Source organism: Protopterus annectens, chromosome 15.part0 (assembly GCF_019279795.1).
Source record: "Protopterus annectens isolate FY-2018-M chromosome 15.part0, PAN1.0, whole genome shotgun sequence".
NCBI lineage: Eukaryota > Metazoa > Chordata > Ceratodontiformes > Protopteridae > Protopterus > Protopterus annectens.
In genome coordinates, this window is record NC_056749.1 from 84116051 (window position 1) to 84135951 (window position 19901).

At 38.9% G+C, this 19901-nt stretch overlaps 1 protein-coding gene across 1 annotated transcript in view; it reads right to left on the reverse strand.

Annotated features, from left to right (window-relative positions):
* SASH3 (SAM and SH3 domain containing 3) overlaps window positions 1-12003 on the reverse strand; it is an 842462-nt gene extending 830459 nt beyond the window's left edge. The window contains exon 1 of the mRNA XM_044057147.1: window positions 11764-12003. Within this exon, the coding sequence (XP_043913082.1) occupies window positions 11764-11820 (57 nt within the window). The 5' untranslated portion in view covers window positions 11821-12003. The remainder of the gene's footprint in view (window positions 1-11763) is intronic.
* Between the last annotated feature and the right edge of the window lie 7898 nt (window positions 12004-19901).

The following is a 19901-nucleotide window of genomic DNA, read 5'->3' on the forward strand; positions in this document are numbered from 1 at the left end:
TTATAAATCCTTATCAGGTTGATACGCTGATACAGTAGTTGCAGTTACTTCATTTTGGCGCTGGGCCTGGAGTTCAGTCCTGGCCTATTGATGACATTTGAACAGCATGCCTGTTCACCCCAGGTTGACATATATATATCTATATATATATATATATATATATATATATATATATATATATATATTTTTTTTTTTTTTTTTTTTTTTTTCCTGGGAACTTCTGTCTGTCTTCACTTCCCAAATAAATGCCACTTGGGATGATTGACTTTTCAGATTAAATAAAAGATACCTTGTTGTGTACTTTGAATTGTGCTGTCCATATTACCTCTATAAGGATCCTTTGGCTCAGTGTAACTACCTTAGCTATAAATACACATCACATATACTCTGCCCCACATCAAACTATGCAAGAAAAACCCATTCTGAAGACTAAGGATTTCTCAGTTAATGTAATGTTTGATATACAGAAGTACTGTTCACCTTCAATGGTGTCACCTACTTGAAAAACAGCAACTGCCAGAAAAATCATTTCTTTTCACACAGCTGCTTAAACGATACCACATGTATGCACATGTTCAGGTAGAGATAGCAATGCACAATCAATTTTCACACAGCTGCTTAAACGATACCACATGTATACACACGTTCAGGTAGAGATAGCAATGCACAATCAATTTTCACACAGCTGCTTAAACGATACCACATGTATACACACGTTCAGGTAGAGATAGCAATGCACAATTGATTTTCACACAGCTGCTTAAACGATACCACATGTATGCACATGTTCAGGTAGAGATAGCAATGCACAATCGATTTTCACACAGCTGCTTAAACTATACCACATGTATACACACGGTCAGGTAGAGATAGCAATGCACAATCGATTTTCGCACAGCTGCTTAAATGATGCCACATGTATACACACATTCAGGTAGAGATAGCAATGCAAAATCGATTTGAGGTGTGTACAAGGCATACCTCCCAAATGTACAAAATATTGCAGAATGTCCATATTTGTATGTCTTACTTTTGATCTGTTCTTCATAAAATTTGCAATTTTATGGAAGGATACTGAGGACTGCAGTCATTAAATAATGACAGGCATTTGAGTTCTAAATTTAATGTCCTTCAGAAAATGCGTAGTAATACAAACGTATTATTCTATCAACCTTCCATATGACAATATTTAAAATGTTTCCAGGGTTTGAGCCTTTGTCTTCCCATTATTTTTGGCTTTGTCCAAAATTTTTGTACTAGGAAGTTGAACGGTACCAGGCTTTGTATTTCCTGCTTCCAGTGCATTCACTGGTTACAGCAGCACAGTTTTACATGACTGTCACAATGTATTGTGTGCAATCCCAACTCATCCTCTTTTAAGAGTCATTACTTTTGTATATTTTTTAAAACAAGACACTTTTTCCCAAATGTCTTTTTTAGAATTATTTGGCTCTAGAGTCTCCGTTTGTGCAATTAGAGTGACGTGCTAATAAATGCAATCTTTCCACATGTGTATAATAAGTAACTGTACACTTGTGCAAGTCTGACTTCAGTGAAGGACCATTTCATCCAAAGGGGGCTTCATCCTCAAAGCTTTCATCAAAAAGTGTAGGGTTGAAACTCCCTTTATGGGGAGGTGAGGACTTGCCCCACAAATAAGCCAGTCCTTCATTTTGCATTTTAAGCCATGTTCTGATGAAATGATTTGCTAAACTTTGGCTCAGATAACTTTATCATATCCTGCTAACTAATCATTAGTGTCACTCTCCAATAAATTCTCTCTGTCCATAATTTATGTACCATCTTATATGGTATTTGTACAGAAGCTGCATATTATAGTTTTATTATCAAATAGTAGTAGGTATTTTAATATCAACATACATCATGTAAAGGGAAGAAGACAATTTTGTGAAGAACGTTTGGGGGAAACAGGAAGTAGACAAGAAAATGAGGATGCCCTACCAAGATATGAATGGATTTGTGTGTGAAGACCTATGACTGTCAGGCATGATTGTCAAAAGTAGGAGAGTGGCACTGAATTGAGAAAGATAGTGACAGGTGGCAGCAGTTGACACAACACCATGACCACCTGTAGAAAAATGGGAAAAGGGGGTTAATGATGATGGTGCTGATGGTGAAGATGATGATGGTGATGATGGTGGTGATGGTGATGGTGATGATGGTGATGATGGTGAGGATGGTGATGGTGATGATCTTCATCATCATAGTGATGATATTATCATAGATGTGTATGAAGCTAAGAATCTCATCTTACATCTTTTATTGCTTTACGTCTCTGTGCAGATGTTATCTTTGTGCATATTAAAGGATAACTTATTATCAACAGTGGTACCTAAATCCAAGTAATTACTGTCTACAATGATCTCCTCCTAACCAATAATGAATAAAGTGTTAACTTAAACACCTCACCATCTTGCTTTATCCATATTTTATACTCATAGCCTGCTCATCTTATTTCTGATCTGAATGAGCCCAACCCTATCCCAGTGAGCCCAAGACATGGGGAAGAAAGATAATCCTAGCTGGGACACCAGTCCTTCATATCAGACTTGCTTAAATACCCATCCATTACTGGAGATACATACAAGCACAAACATTTCCATGCCCCTAGAGGTAATCTGGAGTCTCGTCATTCTACCTGCTGCATGTGCACACAGACCATAATAACTGTGCATCTAAAGTACCCAGCTGTACATCAGACAAGAGTTATACACAGCAATACCAGTCACTGTCCAGCTATATCACCGTGGCACGTCTCTGCTCTTCTTTCACATCCTTAACACAAGTCATTATTACTGATTATTCAGTATATCTTTTGCATAGAAAAGCTCCTTACAGATGGTGCTGTTGTCGTTTGTTTATAAGGTAAAAAGACAATGCCTCAGAGCTACTCCTTGTATAATATCATTCTCCAATTCATATCTACCCTTCCCTTTCCTCTATACAGCCTCACTTACTAGCAAGTTTTGAATTAAAACATTTTGATCAGCTTACTCTAACTTTTTTTAACTTTCACTACCAGGAGACTATCTAAAGTCTAAATCTCCTTATTAGTAATAATGGAGTGTATTTTTGTTTAACATGCCTTTTTTTAATTTCTCCAAGTCTTTTGGGTTTCTAATACCATGATGGAAGGGACCCCATTCCTAAGTCAAAGTATGGTTAAAGTTCATGAAATTAGTATTGTTTCAATCTTTGATGTCAGCTAGAAATGCTCTTTGCAGCATGTCTAATGTGCCCAGTAATGACTCCTCCTGCAGTTCGTATGGAGTTACATGTATTGGTAACATATCTAAATATGACTGTAAATTCTTTTTTTATCAGACCCATTGCGCCTACTACTATTAGGACTGTCTGGGCATCTTTCTTCCACATTGCTATCATTTCTGCCTGTAAATCTTGATATTTTATGACTTTGTGTCTCTCTATACGCGGGACACTGTAATCACTGGGTGTGGCGATTTCAATGATCAATGCTATTTTTGTCTTCTTTTCTTGGACCACTATATCCGTTTTTCTAGCATCCATCTTTTGAACTGTTGGAAATGGATGATCCCAAGTGATGTAAACTTCATCATTTTCTATGATGCTTTGTGGCTCATGTTTTCAGTGGTTTTCGGCTTCTTCGATACCATAATGTTTGCACAATCCCCAGTGCCCTTTGTGAGTACTTACATGTTGATAAAAATCAGTGATGGCTTTTTTCCTTAATATTCCTTTAGTGAAATGTATCACACATACTGGCTTACCATGCCTATTGTTTTAATAAATACTTATAAATACTTAGCAAAAGACAGATTTTTCTTGTTTTAAAAAACAGATACTGAATTAAATAAATTACCCTAACGTGCTTTGAAACTGATACATTTTGTTTTAAAGTTGCTGAATGAAAGAGAAATGGAAATAGTTGATTTTTACTTGCCTTTTATCTAACTAATGATGGCTGCAGATATTATTACAATAAGTAACAGAGGGTGGGGAGAGTGCTTTCCTCCACATGGGATGTGAGAAGATTTTTCTTTTCATTTATTTATTAAGTAATTGAGAAAGTCCAAAGATCCTTCTCAGCTGTAGTCTGGACCATAAAGCATAATCAGTACAAAACAGAATCAGTACAATTAAGAAAAAGTAGTTTTAGTTTTACAATAATATGAAGAAGGTCAGAGAGGTGACGCCAATGTGGTAAGGGCAGTATTATGATATAGAGAAATAGTTGTCTGTGTTAGCTTGTCTGTCTCATAAAGCACTCCTTTTGGGCAAAGATCCATTCACAATCTTCTGATTACTAGTTTGCACACTTACAGACAAATGTTCACAGTTTATTGAAAATATGCTTCTCACCTTGCAGAAAACAGGTACAAAACACCCTGAAAGGTAGGTACTTCCAGCCAAAAATCTGGAAATACAAACAGAATAGAACATGAATGCGAAATAGCTGATGAGTCTTCTAGTTTCAGTGGGAATGTGGGATAGTACCTACAAACATGCTTAACAACAGAGTTATGTCACATTATGTAAAATATATTATCTTAGAGACAGTATAAAATCTATAGATTTTGATAAACTGTATTGGAAAATTCTACCACACAGGTCATTTCTTCATGCTTTTGAAAAGGGGAGATGTCAGATGTCTGCTGCTTTCTTTAAATTATTGGTGCCACGGGTATGTTGGTCATGTAATGTGGTTCTCTGACTTCTAAACAACTTCAAAATTCATGTGGGTTGAGGGGGATTCAAAAATGTGTATGAAGAGGGATATAGGGACATACCTCCAAAACAGGTACATCCAGTGCAGGGGTAAACTAACATGGCTTACAAACAGGACATGGCAAGTATCAACTGGACAGGTGAAATTCATGGCTGTACTCAAGGTGTCCCACAGGGCTCTGCCCTAGGGCCTTACTCAACTGGAGAGGTGAAATTCATGGCTGTACTCAAGGTGTCCCACAGGGCTCTGCCCTAGGCCCTTACTCAACTGGAGAGGTGAAATTCATGGCTGTACTCAAGGTGTCCCACAGGGCTCTGCCCTAGGCCCTTACTCAACTGGAGAGGTGAAATTCATGGCTGTACTCAAGGTGTCCCACAGGGCTCTGCCCTAGGCCCTTACTCAACTGGAGAGGTGAAATTCATGGCTGTACTCAAGGTGTCCCACAGGGCTCTGCCCTAGGCCCTTACTCAACTGGAGAGGTGAAATTCATGGCTGTACTCAAGGTGTCCCACAGGGCTCTGCCCTAGGCCCTTACTCAACTGGACAGGTGAAATTCATGGCTGTACTCAAGGTGTCCCACAGGGCTCTGCCCTAGGCCCTTACTCAACTGGAGAGGTGAAATTCATGGCTGTACTCAAGGTGTCCCACAGGGCTCTGCCCTAGGCCCTTACTCAACTGGAGAGGTGAAATTTATGGCTGTACTCAAGGTGTCCCACAGGGCTCTGCCCTAGGCCCTTACTCAACTGGACAGGTGAAATTCATGGCTGTACTCAAGGTGTCCCACAGGGCTCTGCCCTAGGCCCTTACTCAACTGGAGAGGTGAAATTCATGGCTGTACTCAAGGTGTCCCACAGGGCTCTGCCCTAGGCCCTTACTTGTTTAGATTTTATCTTTCTGACCTAACTTTTTCATCTGAGGTGTTCTACAGTCTATTTGCGGATGACCTGAAATTGGATCAACTGATTACATGTGTTACAGGTAAGGCATGTCTGTAAACGAAGTTGATTAAATTGACAATTTGGGCACAGGAGAATAATATGCTGATAAATACATCAAAAACTAAACATATGAGATTTAGGAGGCATAAATTGAACGATGAATATTTAATACACCACACAGTGATTGAAACTATAGACTCATTCAAAGACCTGTCTGGGTATATGGGTAGATCCAGCTATGAGTTTATATAGCTTATATAAAAAGATTTATAAAGTCTAGGAAATCAAAAATTGTGATGTCATTGTTTATCAGTTACATTAGACCCAAACCTGGGTATGGAATAAAAATACATAAACCTTATAAGAAAATAAGCATGAGTAAACTGGAAAACATACAGCAGAAATATACCAAGGATATCTGTGGATGTGAACATTTGTTATTATGAAAGACTAAATATCTGAACTTGTACAGTGTCTCTTAAAGATATCTAAGAGAAGATCTTATTCAGCTATAGAGGGCATTCAGAGACATCTGTCTCTGGGAATATTTGGGGTTATCAAAAAGTACTGGGGAATCATCAGACAACCTATGTAGAAGATTCTATAGGAATGAGAAGTGTACTAATTGGTTCTCTGACAGAGTAGCTGATGCATGGAACAGACTACCAAATTACATTAAAGCAAGTACTGGCTTAGGTATTTTAAAGAACAGCCTGGACACTTATTATGGGAACAAGTGTTTTGATATATTGGCAGGCTATAAGGGCATTAATGCCTGTGCTTGAAATATTTGTATGTATGTATGGGGTCTATATTATCCGAATAAAAAACGCATTGCGCGAGTCCTGTTTGAGCGACACCAAATGAGCGAATGTCGCAAATATCGCAATAGTGAACAGAGATCGCCATAGGGAATTCTTCCTTTTACTTCAATGGAGTGCGATCTCGGAGTTGGTATATTTAAGTAGCGGGGTGTGGGGGGTGCATAAAACAGTTAGTGGCAGATTCCATCTGTTAGTTTTTTTATCGTTTTCTAAATTTGTGACATTCGCTCATTTGGTGTTGCTCAAACGGGATTCACACAATGCTTTTTTCTTTGGATAATATAGACCCGTATGTATGTACATTTCTCCAAACTAGGGCCAGTTGAGAGATCTGATTGGAAGACTCATATTGACCAATCTTGTTACTTCTATACTCAAAAGACTGTCATTGAAGTTATATTTCAGATGTTCCCCTAGGCTGTTCCCAATCTCTGTTATCTCATTGTTTATGATTTTATCATCTTCCTTTATTTCTTCTCACTTTCCCTTAGCTAGTCCTTTATTGCTACATTTTCCCCGTCCTTGTCTTCTGTCCACTGAATATACCAAACATTTTTAGTAAGTAACCAGTAAGCATCTCTGTCGTTTCATCCATCTTTACTATTCCTCTTTCCTTATACATTGATCCGTACCTTCCCTTCTGTTATATAATCAGTGTTATTTCAATATCTTTTATTTCATGACCCTAGCATATTTCATTACCTCCTTCTTATGCCGTACATTTTACCAACAATGACTTAGTATCAGCTTTAGTGGTGTTCTTTATCGCCTTGCAGAGTTTCTTCCTTGATGAATGATACTTCATAAACCCTGTTGCTCATTCAGGCACTGTAGTGAACACCACAAAATCACCTCACCTCCACAACACAACTCGTAATAAAGTGTAACAAGCCCGCTAGCTACACACAATGAAGGGTATCCTCCGTAGTACACCACATAAACTCCACTTCCAACTTCTCAATTGTTAAAATGCCTGGAATAGAATTCTATTCCAGGCATTTTAACAATTGAGAAGTTGGAAGTGGAGTTTATGTGGTGTACTACGGAGGATACCCTTCATTGTGTGTAGCTAGCGGGCTTGTTACACACTGTAGTGAACACCTCATGCCCTCCTACAGTAAATTATGGATGCCATCATCTGACTGTATCTCACAAAAACATTTGTTTTTTGAAGAATGTGCCTGTCCAATTATCCTCTTAATCACGATAATTACACCTCATGTTCTTTACCATGTTCTGTCCACTCTTTCCAGACTTAACTTTCATTTTTAATAGTTAATTTTTTTCTTTAAATATATTTTATTTGCTTACTTGAGCATCACTGAGGCATGGTAGTTATCACTAATGTCTTACAGAGCCGAACCGCTGCTTTAATTATTGGATGGGGTATCTTCTGTTGGAGTTAGCATTTCTATCCCAGGAGTGCATGATTTTCTGCGTGGTCTTTGGTTCTCTGCAGTACTCTAAAGACACGACGGCAGGCTGACTGGCCGTGCTGCATTTTCTTTATTCCTAGGTGCCTGTCTGAGTATAGATGTGTCAATAGGTTCATAAGTAAATACTAGACTAGCTCCCTTATGGCCCATTTCAAGCCTAACCAATTTCCCTTTTTGTGGTTGAATTAAGCTCTGCATTAAGTCATACATTGGCCTTTTCCATCCCAGAGACAATAATTATATATTATCCCTAATGAGAATAACTGGGATCATGCATGGGATAAAGCATTTAGGAGCTGCCTCTGTCCATTAGTAGTACAAGGATCAGTCATGGGGTAAACTTTGTGTTTCCCATCTATAGATCCAAGTTACACTTGAATAAACTTTCTGTCTTTCTGCAAAAGTTATTCACTTTGCCATAAGTAATTTTGTATTCATACAGTTCCTCAAAACAATTATGAGTTTGCAGTGGTATTATTAAATTTGTGCTATTAGCTGGATAATATGGTGCCATTATAAAAACATGGATGTGAAGGCCTGCAAGGGCCTTTTGTTTCAGAAAATGTCTACAGTAATTTTAGTGCAGTTTTATGTGGTCCAGAAAAATACCCAATTCTCAAATAAGCTTTTCGGCTTTTCTGTTTGTGAAGGCAATTAGATTACTTAACAATATGTCCATTTTTTCTGCTTGTTTGTATCTGTTTCAGAATGTGGCTTTATTGATAATGTTTACAGTGGAATACGCACGTTAAAATTTGTTGTAATTTGAATGCACTTCTGCCAAGATCAGGGAGAATCAGAACTAAGGTATCATCTACATACCAAGGTTCAGTTTCATAACAGTCTGAGAAGCAAGTTACTAGATATGCTAGACAGTGCTGACAGCGTAGAAAGAAAATATTTTAAAAATGGGCATCAAAAATATTTTACACAATACCTAATATTTCTGACCTGTACATGGACATGTGTGTGTGTGAGTGTGTACGTGTGTGTGTGTGTGTGTGTGTGTGTGTGTGTGTGTGTGTGTGTGTGTGTGTGTGTGTGTGTGTGTGTGTACTGAAAAGTGTGATAATTAGAGGATAGTGTTTTAGTAACAATAAAAGCCATTTTCGTGACAAATGCTCTTTTCAGCTTGATTAGGATTACTTGCATGACAGATTTCTGCGCAAGCAGCTGTTTTATTAGCTGGGCAGTATATAGGCCAAGCAATATGAGATGCCACCTTTTGACATGTGACTTTTTGTTCCCAAAACTATACGCATAATAGGGCATGTAGTTATTTTAGACTAATGACTACCTGGGGCTGGAGGCAATACTATTAATCTGTTTCTTAAGAGGGGTGTTATCCTATTAAATCCTACTAAACAGTTCATATTCTTCACTGAGGATATAGTCTGTTATTTACTATTGTTTATAAGTGCACTGCTGTTAGAACACTTTAAAGCCCATTCTGAGTAGGCTGTTTTACTTTGTGTAGATTGGAATGTAGCCTTCATTTAATTTATTACACTTTCCCCTGAAACTGGTGTTTCTGCTTTATTTTAGGTTTCTGGACCAGTAACAGTTTCAGTTTTAGAACAAGCCTTTCTATTTCTGTCTGTACACAGAGCTCTCTCTCTCATGTGAGCACATCTCAAATCATACATTCACCCCCAATGGATTTACATTTAGTTTTACAGAAACGTAAGTGTTACATATATTCTCTTTTCAGTAAACACAATGGCCAAACTAATTGGTGATTCAACAGCTGGATTCATGAATGCCTACATTAAGTGTACGGCATCTGTATTCAAGAACATCCCTACCACACTTTTTGTGCTGTCTACACATTGTGGTAACCTTTATGAATCCTCCCGCTCAGTGTTTAAAGTTGCCGGAAAATCAGTAGGGAAGCTACAATTAGGAAGAAGATAGTGGGAGTTATGCTTGTGCTATCTATTCACTCAGAACAGTGTACACTCAGCGTAGGCATTAATGAATCCAGCCCTTGTGTATGGTATGAAAAAAAATGTGCACACATAATGGACAGACTGCACAGATAAATATAATATTTCCTTGTGCCTATTTAGTATATGTCAGTAAACAAGTTCTTCTTTCTCACTAGTATATAGCAGTAAAACACCAGAAAAAGAAAGGAGGTGATCTGTGCCAAGACAACAGTTACAGGAAAGATGCAACCATCATTTAGTGTGTAGCTTTATCAAGAAAATGCACTTAAACAGCATATTTAATAATACAGCAAATGTGGGACAAATATATTATATGTGCATCTTGTAATGTTGTCAGCAGCATATGTTTCCAAAGATATTTTGCATGTTCCCATTGTTTATTACAGATGCTGTATTGTATTATAAAGAAATAAACTTATTTTTCATAGCACATGGAGTCAGCCATTTAATAATTTAAAATGTAGCAATGCAGTGATAGTTGTGTTAAAATGAGAGTGGGACTTGCTGATAAACCGCAGACCTCTAGGAAACAATGCAGAGTACTTCCCGCCAATCATGGGCCAATCTGTAAGGTGTGCAGAGATCACTGCTCCACACAGCATACAAGTAAAATCATCATGCAAAACATAATTTGCATGTGAAACGAGGTGAGCAAACAGCAAAAGTCACTAGAACACTTTAATCTTTAATCTTTACGTGAAACCTTTTATATGAACAAGTAGTTGAGGGAAAGCAAAGCCATATGGGTGATGGCAATGTGGGCAAGTGTTCCAGTTTCACAACTTTTTTTTTCATTTTACAACAGACTTAAAGCAGTTTCTTTTTCTTTTCTTGACTCATGTTTAACATATGTCTGACTAAATTAGTTGAAATATTATAACAGATTGCTACTTCTGACCTGGAGATGAGAATTCAGTTTTCTGTTCACTTTAACATTTCTAAATCACAAATAAACTTGTAAAAGCAGGTGACAGTCTTTACAGAATAATTGGTCAGCCTCTAGGTAAAGCACTGTTCCGTATTTTCCACTAGTACAAGAAATAAAAAAAATATTTTCTGATTTGTATATGGATAAAGAAATAAACATTGAACTAAAAAAATGTGCATGACTTCTCTAACATCTAAGATATTTTTGATCATTATAGCACACCTTTAAGAACTGGCAACATACACAAGGAGAGGTCCAGTTTCTAATACGTGGTAATAAAGCTTGGTGGAGATCCACAAACCAAACTTATATGGATAGGAAGAAATGGAGAAAAAATAACTTACAAATGTAGCAGACAAAATTATACTGCTCAGGTATTAAAAATATTATATATAATGTAAAAAAGTACTACTATTTAATTTTACATCACTATGACTAAACATTACAGCAACACACTGATAAGAAACACTGCACAATGGTAAGTGTGCTAAAAAGTCACACGAACAGCTTGCCACAAGCAACTCTCCTGGTAAATTTTGAACAAACAGATAATAAAACATTCTTGAGCTACTTTTAATAATAATAATACATAAAGATAACAACTGTCTGGGCCAACCTAGAACACGTGGAAGATACTTGTCCTGAAACACTAGTCCTACACTGCCTGCTGTGGAGTCCGAAAATGAAATCTGTGCTCTGTATAGCTGTCGGCTACTCCCTGCTACAATGGTTACAGAAGAAAAATAATTTTCCACTTTGCATTCCTACTTTAATGATTTATATTTTTAAACTGTGTGCTATACTGAATGGTCATTCATCAATACACATAGTAATCTCTGACTCAGGTGGTCATCTTTCAAGGTTCTCACCAAGACCTCAAATCTTGCCATCATCTTAGTACATAGGAAATGTCAATAAACTAATGTCTTTTAATAATATAACTTGTATTATGCTCTTACCTTCCTCTTCTGATTTGGTTCTTTATCCGAAGCATTGGAAGGCTTTCGACGTAACATTGGTGCAGCTATACGTAAAGGTGGTGATATACTTTAAAACCTGGTATAACTTTGGAATGAGCAAAGAGTGGGGCTACAGTATCTTGCTTCACTGAAGTTTCTGTAGAGTACAGAGGCACATTACAGGAAGCAGTGTCACATGGCTAACAGTTGTTGCCACAAACAGCCTTTGTTGAAGTTCTCTCGCTCTCTCTGTAGCTCTGTTTTGTTCTGTGACTAATGCTGATGGCAGAAAGGAAGTAACAGGTTTATGTGCCTCCTCCCCCAGGAGTCCTTTATAGAAAACACAAGAGATAAACTATTATTTTTCTTCTAGCCACACTTTATTTTTCACAGGTTAAAAAAGAAGTACCCTGCCTGTGTTGTGCAATGAAACCTTGTCACCACTGAGGGAATTAATACCTCATGTTGTCATAAGTCATGGGTCTCAGGTGCAAAATTGTACAGTACTTACAGGTAGGCAGCTGGACAAAAGAAGTTTTGCCGTGGTATACAAGAATATGTGTAGCCTTATGAGCCATGAGGGCAAAGGTCATTTGGAGTTATAGTGTGAGCTTTAGTCTTTCTGCAGTTCCAGTGTCCTTTTTTCTTTGGCAAGTTTCCTTGGCTACCATTGCATGACTTATCACTTGATCACGTCTTCTTAATAAACACCTACCATGGCAGTACAATGTACTTCAACTGCCTGATGTGTGCTGCAGTGCCATTACTGACTGCGACTTCTAATACAGATGAGCAAGTCTGTGCTGTGGGAAGGAGAAGTTCTGCATACTACTGAAAGCAAGCCTTTTCATGAAGTTTCATAATATAACCCTGCAGCTATATATATATTTCATGAATGTTTGTTACAGCCATGGAACTACAAAATATATGCTTTAGCTACTGTAAGATTAACTATCCAAGAAGATTTTGCCCTTAGTGTTTATGCTGTTTTATGTTGTTTGAAGTACATTCTTTTTAGATAATGTTGTTATAAATGGGCCTCACTTTTTAAACTTCATGGTCTAGGAACAAGACTGATACTAAAACTGTTAGGACCACATGGCGCCCAAATATTGTTTGGGCTGCCAAACCCCACCCGCAACACCATAATACACTGCTCTGACAAAATATCCAGGTCTCTCCTACCATAAAGGAGTTTTGTCACATGTTGGTTGGTCCAGCCTCCTTTGAAGATAGAATATGCATTTTGACTTTTTTTCTTTCTGTCAGCGTCTTTCAACACCCTTTTAGGTTGTTTTTAATCTCCTGGTGTTTTTCTGATTGAGTGACACTTTTTATTTCTTCTCTAACATGTGAACACTTAAAAGAATTAACAGCAAAGCAGACTTATAAGTTTCGATTTTAAACAGTCCAGTTAAGATATCCAGATTTCTGGTTTGAGACTGAAACTGGCCCATTAACATCAGTGCTCTACCCCTGTAAACAAATTTGCATAAATACATAATAATAAATAATCCAGATATACTTACCATCAGTACAATCAGCTTGAAAAACCCTGTCTACCTTCTTATACAAACATGTTTATATTTATTTAGACAACAGACTAGGATTATGGTGGGGGAGGAATGATATCTATTGGTAAAGAAAAACCCTGTGGTCAAAACTCTTTTATCTCTTTGGCAGATCTTAACTGGATTCTGATATCTCTAATCATAGGAAGAAATATCAAAATATTCATCAGTCTATATTTTTATACTCCCCATCCATCACCCATAAACCACTGAAAATGACAATTTGAAATATGATTAAATGGCTAACTGTCCCACCATCATAACTCTCCAAATCAGAAAAACAGACATGCTGTCCAAGAAGGCAACCTACATTTCCAATTTCTTCTGTCTATACAACTTTTCCATACTAGTAACACGTCCAACAGTGAATATTCTCTACTGAAGGCTCCTCATAAAAAACATCCCACAAAACATACAAGAATGACTGAAATACCTCCCTAACAGCTTAAGCGACTATTGTCCTATATAGGGTACCCTTTCCTGCAAAGCCCTTCACCTTCCCCCATCACAGTACGTACTAGGTCTGCCTCAGCAGGGTGTAGCTCTCTCTGATAGGTAAAATAAAACATAAAGCAGTTTACAGACCCTTTTGAAGAACAGAACAGGGACAATAATCGGACAAACAATATCCTAAACAACCATTTCTCCTTTAACTAAAAGTTGAGAATAAAAGGGTATATCACACACACACACACACACACACACACACACACACACACACACACACACACACACACACACACACACACACACACACACACACACACACACATGCACTGCTACTAAATAATTTCAATTGCCACTAAGTAGTTGACTAAATACTACTGTAATTGCTCCCATGTCCCAACAAAATAAACGCACTATTTTGCCTGCACCAGCGTGCCCCTATTCAACAGTGCCAATTATGAATATGTTGTATCACTAACAGTTTGCACTATGGATATATTGTATCCCCTAACAGTTTGAACTGTGGATATATTGCATCCCTAACAAATTGCACTATGGACATATGGTATCCCCTAACAGTTTGTACTGTGGATATATTGCATCCCTAACAGATTGCACTGTGGATATATGGTATCCCCTAACAGTTTGCACTGTGGATATATGGTATCCCTTAAGTTTGCATTGTGGATATATCATATCCCCTAGCAGTTTGCACTGTGGAGATACTGTATCCCTAATAGTTTTCAGTGTGGATATAGTGTATCCCTGCAGATTGTACTGTGGATATGTTGTATCCCCCTAGCAGTTTGCATTGTGGATATATGGTATCCCTAACAGTTTGCACTGTGGATATATAGTATACCTACCAGTTTGCACTTTAGATATATTGTATCACCCTAACAGTTTGCACTGTGCACATATGGTATGCCTAATGCTTTGCACTGTGGATAAACTGTATCCCCTAACAGTTTGCACTGTGGATATATGGTATCCACTAACAGTTTCTTCTGTAGATATATTGCATCCCTAACAATTGCACTGTGGATATATGGTATCCCCTAACAGTTTGCACTCTGTATCCCCTAACAGTGTGTACTGTGGATATACTGCATCCCTAACACATTGCACTGTGGATATATGGTATCCCCTAACAGTTTGCACTGTGGCTATATTGCATCCCTAACAAATTGCACTGTGGATATATGGTATTCCCTAACAGTTTATACTGTGGATATATTGCATCCCTAGCAGATTGCACTTTGGCTATATGGTATCCCCTAACAGTTTGCACTGTGGATGTGTTGCATCCCTAACAGTTTCCACTGTGGATATATTGCATCCCTAACAGTTTGCACTTTGGATATATTGTATCCCCAACAGTTTGCACAGTGGATATATTGCATCCTTGACAGTTTGCACTGTAGATATATTGCATCCCTAACAGCTTGCACTGTGGATATATTGCATGAACTAACAGTTTGCACTGTGGAAATATAGTATCCCTAACAGTTTGCACAGTGGATACATGGTATCCCGTAAAAGTTTGCACTGGGGATATATGGTATCCCTTTAACAGTTTGCATTGTGGATATATTGTATACCCTAGTAGTTTGCACTGCAGATCTATTGCATCCTTAACAGATTGCACTGTGGATATATGGTATCCCCTAACAGTTTGCGCTGTGGATATATGGTATCCCTTAACAGTTTGCATTGTGGATATATCATATCCTCTAACAGTTTGCACTGTAGAAATACTGTATCCCTAATAGCTTTCAGTGTGGATAAAGTGTATCCCTGCAGATTGTACTGTGGATATATTGTATCCCCCCTAACAGTTTGCATTGTGGATATATGGTATCCCTAACAGTTTGCACTGTAGATATATAGTATCCCTAATAGTTTGCACTTTGGATATATTGTATCACCCTAACAGTTTGCATTGTGGATATACTGTATCCCTAACAGTTTGCACTGTGGATATATGGTATGTCTAATGCTTTGCACTGTGGATAAATTGTATCCCCTAACAGTTTGCAATGTGGAAAATCTGAAGGTAATGCTACTCAATGCTAGAAGTCTAAACCTCAAAATGCACTCTCTCGAGGCACTCCTAAAAATGGAGAACATCAATATCTGTGCAGTAACTGAGACCTGGTTCAAGGCTCCAGAGAGCACCCCTGCAATACCAGGCTACAACTTTTACCACACTTTTCGGCCACCAAAGCAGGACCGAAACACTAAAGGTGGAGGAGTGTCAATATTCACCAAGGATATTCACACCACCAGGCTAGTTGCCCAACACAATGCGTCTGAAATTCTCCAGGTGTAACTAACACTAGGTAAGACTGCAATCCAAATTGTAGCTTGCTACAGATCCCTCATCATACCCCAAGATTCTCACTACACCTTTCTAAACATACTGGAAAATATTAAGATAGAACCAAACACCCTAATACTGGGTGATTTTAACTACCCTGCCATTAACTGGGAAAGCTACTCATGTACCAACACCTTTGCCCAACGGTTCTTGGAATTCATAAATTCCAATGCCCTGGATCAACTAATCCATTGTCCCACCAGGGGCTCCAATATCCTAGACCTGGTAATTACCAACATGGGAAATTGATGCTCCACACCTATGGTCACCCCCTCGTTAGTCACGTCTGACCATAAGCTAATCACCCTTAACATCCTCATCCCACCCCCACCCCCAGTAAGGAAACCTTCATAAAAAAACTTCTCCAAAGCCAACTTCAAGCTACTCAAGTCAGAAATGACAAACTTCATGACACCCATGCAGACGGGAGCTGAAAGTTCAACTGCTGAATCCTACACTAAGGCACTGTACGAGCACATCCACTCATGCATAAATCGTGCCATCCCAAATAGAACCAAGATGCTCTCATCCAAAAAAATGAAGCCACTCTGGTGGTCCCCTGCCATAAACAAACTTTACAACAAAAGGAAGAAACTGTTGCAGAAAAGAGGAAAATCCCAGGATGCAAAAAACGTCCTTACCAGCCTCAGTAAGAAACTGAGATCCCTCATAAAATCCTCCAAAGCTAGTTATGAAAATAAAATTGCCAAAGATTCCAAAGGCAACAACAAGGCATTCTATAACTATGTCAAGAATCTAAATGGCAATGCTCAGATCTGCTCTGAGCTAAAACAGAATGGCATTAAATATACCGATCCCAAGGATATTGACAATATCCTGGCAGATTGATTCAGTGCCAACTTCACCCCCCTCTCACCCCCTAAATGTCCCATCTCAATACCGGAAGATTGCCAAATTCCGGTAATAACGGCCACGCAGGTAAAAAACGCACTCTCCAAAGCTAAGAATACAGCATCCATGGGACCAGATAACATCCCGGGCTGTGTACTGCATGAACTACAATATGAACTGGCACCTCACCTAAGTGTCATGTTTAATCATAGCCTCACCTCAGGTTTTGTGCCCACTGAGTGGCGCACAGCTACAGTTATCCCACTCCACAAGGAGGGATCCACCTTGGATCCTGGAAACTACCGTCCCATCAGTCTGACAAGCCTTATCTGCAAGGCCATGGAGCGTATTATCATGGAAATTATAAACAAAGACATTGGCAACCTTCAAACACTGGACTCCACCCAGTTTGGGTTCGTGAAGGGACGATCTTGTCTCCTGAACTTGATTGACTTCTTCGAATCAGTCTCCAGAGCCATGGACAAGGGTAAGGTGATCCACACAGCCTATCTAGACCTTGCCAAGGCCTTTGACACCATCCCCCACTCTGGAATCATAGATAAACTTACTAAGCTGGGCATTAATCCCTACGTCACCCAATGGGTTGCTAACTGGCTTACTGATAGAACCCACACTGTAAAAGTAGCCGACTCCAAATCCAGCTCCAGACAAGTGACAAGTGGAGTACCTCAGGGTTCAGTCCTGGGACTGCTCTTGTTTGGCATCTACTTCTCTGAAGTACAGGCCAACACTAAGGGACTCTGGATAACAAAGTTTGCAGATGACTGCAAACTGGGAGCCATTATTGAATCCCCAAATTATGTGGATACTCTACAAAAGGGCCTTTACAGAAACAGATGCTTGGTGCCAGAGCCATGGGCTCAAGCACAATGCCAAGAAATGTATAGTTATCCCCTTTGGGAAAAAACATGTATCCGTGAATTACCATATAGGTGGCAGTACACTAAAACACCGAAAGTTTGATAAGAGACTTAGGGACACAGGTGGACAGTGGTCTCACCTTCGATAACCACATCGCCACAACAGTCAGGAAATCCTTCTATGTGGCACACCTCATCACTAAGGGCTTTTCATCCAGAAAAAAGGAGGTCATTGTCCCACTGTACTCATCCCTCATTAGACCCATTATAGAATACAATGCCCTGTTTGGTATGTACCTCTCAAGACATCTGCAACAGCTGGAAAGGCCACAGAAATACCTCACTAAAAGAATCACAGGCCTAAAGCAGATGCCCTACGCTGACCACCTTAAAATCTCCAGCTCTACTCTGTCGCATATCGTCTACTCAGAGGAGATCTATGCTTAACATACAAGGCCATGTCAAACCCAGAGCTGTTGGACATGGTACATTTAAAGAAATCCCAATCCCTCAGAGCCACACGCTCCAGGGATCTAAACCTTGTCATCACAATAAACAAAACATGCTGGAGGGATAGGTTCCTGACCCAGAGACTTCCCAGACTCTGGAATAGATTGCCCATACATGTCAAGCAGAGTGCCTCTTTGGTCCTCTTCAAAAGGAACCTTGATGATTGGATGGGAGAAAGGAAATTCACCCCAGGGATCACGTCAGTCGCCCTGCTAGACAGGGATCCAGGGAAGTAAGTAGTGTGGGAAGAAATAGCCATGGAATTGTTATGGCTAGGCTTGTATAGGCCCTAGGGCTGATAGCCTAGTACCAACCTATGAACCTATGAACCTATGGATATATGGTATCCACTAACAGTTTCTTCTGTAGATATATTGCAACCCTAACAATTGCACTGTGGATATATGGTATCCCCTAACAATTTGCACTGTGGATATATTGCATCCCTAACAAATTGCACTGTGGATATATGGTATCCCCTAACAGTTTGTACTTTGGATATATTGCATCCCTAGCAGATTGCACTGTGGCTATATGGTATCCCCTAACAGTTTGCACTGTGGATATGTTGCATCCCTAACAGTTTCCACTGTGCATATATTGCATCCCTAACAGTTTGCACTATGGATATATTGTATCTCTAACAATTTGCACAGTGGATATATTGCATCCTTAACAGTTTGCACTGTGGATATATTGCATCCCTAACAGCTTGCACTGTGGATATATTGCATCCTTAACAGTTTGCACTGTGGATATATTGCATCCCTAACAGCTTGCACTGTAGATATATTGCATGAACTAACAGTTTGCACTGTGGATATATGGTATCCTTAACAGTTTGCATTGTGGATACATGGTATACCCTAAACGTTTGCACTGGGGATACATGGTATCACTTATCAGTTTGCATTGTGGATATATTGTATCCCTGCAGATTGCACTGTGGATATATGGTATCTCTGACAGTTTGCACTGTGGATATATGGTATCCCTAATGGTTTTCACTGTGGATATATATGGTATCCCTAACAGTTTGCACTGTGGATATATAGTACCCCTAATAGTTTGCACTGTCTATATATCGTATCCCTAACACCTTGCACTGTGGATATATTGTATCCCCCTAGCAATTTGCACTGTGAATCTACTGTAACCCTAGCATATATATTGTATCCTTGCAGTTTGCACTGTGGATATATTCTATCCCTAACAGTTTGCACTATGTAAATATTGCATCCTTAAGAGTTTGCACTGTGGATGTATTGTATCCCCTAACAATTTGTACTGTGAATATATGGTATCCGTAACAGTTTCCATTGTGGATATATGATATCCCCTAACAGTTTGTACTGTTGATATACTGTATCCCTAACAGTTTGCACCATTAATATACTGTATCCCTAGAAGTTTGCACTGTGGATATACTGCATCCCCAACAGTTTGTACTGTGGCTATATGGTATCCCCCTAACAGTTTTCACTATGGATATATTGT